The sequence below is a fragment of the Sinocyclocheilus anshuiensis genome, unplaced genomic scaffold (assembly GCF_001515605.1).
Source record: "Sinocyclocheilus anshuiensis isolate Anshui unplaced genomic scaffold, SAMN03320099.WGS_v1.1 scaffold332, whole genome shotgun sequence".
Classification (NCBI taxonomy): Eukaryota; Metazoa; Chordata; class Actinopteri; order Cypriniformes; family Cyprinidae; genus Sinocyclocheilus; species Sinocyclocheilus anshuiensis.
In genome coordinates, this window is record NW_015554181.1 from 1,314,949 (window position 1) to 1,317,186 (window position 2,238).

Here is a 2,238-nt window from a genome sequence, read left to right on the forward strand (position 1 = left end):
ATTATATTAATATTTTGTATTTGATAATACAATAATAAAATAAATATTTTAAATATTTAATTATTCTAAAAATATTATAAATATTTAAACTATTATATATAATATTAAAAATATTAAATTGTATTAATATGTTGTATTTGATAAAATACTCAAATAAATATTTAAAACATTAAATTAATATAAAAATAATAATTATTATTTAAATTGATTTATTAACAATTAAATAGAGCAGATATACATTTTATTAGTAGTGTATTAGTAGTCTATTTTCAGAGAACATCTTTAAATTTTATTTTGTTTTCTTAATATATGATTATGCATGTTTATATATTTTTTATATAATAAAAATATTATTAAAATATTCAATGCTCTAAGACACTGTGAAAATATTTGTAATCTGTATTTTTGTCTTTGTATCTCAACATTCTTCAATAAATATACTAAAGAAGCAAAATTACATAGGACAGTAAGAGAATATATTTTTAGAGACCATAATTTGAAATGTATTTTTGCCAATTTTTTTTATTAATTTAAATTTCATTTATTTTAGTATATACATCACTAAATGTTGTTATAGCAAGGCTTAAATATATATTTAAACACATATTTATGCTTAAAATTTTTGTTCTTTTTATATTTATGTTTAAAATAAATTGTGGTGAGAAAAATACATTTAATTCAGGATATAATGTCTAGTCACACATTTTGGTTCCTCAAATTGTATTATTTTTTGTAGTGAAGTTAGTAATTTTGAACTAAAAGCAGATGATTCCAACACACATCAGGCATCCCTTTATGCAAAACAATCGTGCAACAGTCACGTATGCGCAGCTGCGTAGATCAAAGTGCGCTTCACTGCTGCTGTGTGTTATTGTGTAGGTAGCAGCGTGAGGTTCAGAAACTGCCTGTTTATTTGGTGTCTTTGTACCCACCTCTTTGTGACTGGATCTCCTTCTTGGCCTGCTCTAGAATGTTCTTGATGGCATCATCTGACCCAGTTTCAGGAGTTCGGATGCGAGGAGTGATGCTCCCTGTCGGAGAGGGTAAAGGAGAGAGAGGAAGGCTGATCAGAGAGCAGCTCCAAAGCCTCGCGTTTGATTGCTAGATCAATGGCCGCATTGAGAAGCTGGCATCAAGTGAGGGTGCGCTAACACGTGAACGCTTGACTTTCAAAACCAGAGCTGAGAGCATCACAACAAATGCAGGCTTTGGGAGGCAGCGCGGAAGCGCTAGAAACGCTTGTACAGGAAAGCGGACTGCTTCTCTCTGGGGGTCTGAAGCGGTTCGGTGGGGTTTAGAGGGATGAGACATCTTCAGGATATCAGATGGGGCTTGTGGGATCGGTCAAAGACATGAAACACAGCTCACGAGCCATCTGACTTCCATAATGTGGAATCAGTTCAGAAGGAAATAGCAGGTGGATAATATTAGGTGTGATCTCTCATGAAGCCTGTCGAGAACATGGCAGGGTCATATTTCACCTCAAATTAAAAGAAATAAATGTTGTATATTTAATATATATATTTTAATTTTTACCATGAAGAAATATGTATTTTTTAAATTATTATTTAAATTGTAAAGTATTCATATATCACAGTAGTATTTGTTGTGATTTAAAATTCATGCATTATTATTGTATTTACTGTAACTCAAAATTATCCCTCACTCTGGTTAATACTAATGTTGTCTATAGCAGTGTTTCCCAACCTTTTTTTAGTCGCGGCACCCTTTGGAAATTTTAACAAACTTGTGGCACGGTCTATAGGACCAATAAGGATGCTGCTCCAAGAGGATCTTTTGCTCGATATATTGCGCTATAAAAATATTAGTAAATAATCAAATTTATCCAACAAAAATACTATCATATATATATTTTAATACATTTATATATAATCGACCTGGCTTTAGTTAAAAATATCATATATGTAAAAAATATTTAAAAAAATATTATATTAAAAAATGTGGTGTAACCATTTATAGCAACATTTTCCTTACACATTAAATGAATTATACAGTCAAATCAAAAATTATTCAGACACCAGATATATTTTTTTATATTTTTTTACTAGTGGGTGCAGGACACTTCATTTATGAGGATAGCAAAATAAAGTAAACTGTGACATATTATACCCAAAAATTCTTCATACCGTGGACTACCAGTAAAATTTATAAAAAATTTGGGACCAAAAATTTGATTTGACACTTTGACCTGATCATGTTTTGTTACACACCTTTCTC

General features: G+C 30.2%; 1 protein-coding gene across 1 annotated transcript in view; it reads right to left on the minus strand.

The window, feature by feature from the left end:
* The window catches only part of cux2b (cut-like homeobox 2b), a 175,664-nt gene that overhangs the window by 11,547 nt on the left and 161,879 nt on the right, over positions 1–2,238 (minus strand). The window contains exon 16 of the mRNA XM_016463833.1: positions 933–1,031. Within this exon, the coding sequence (XP_016319319.1) occupies positions 933–1,031 (99 nt within the window). The remainder of the gene's footprint in view (positions 1–932; positions 1,032–2,238) is intronic.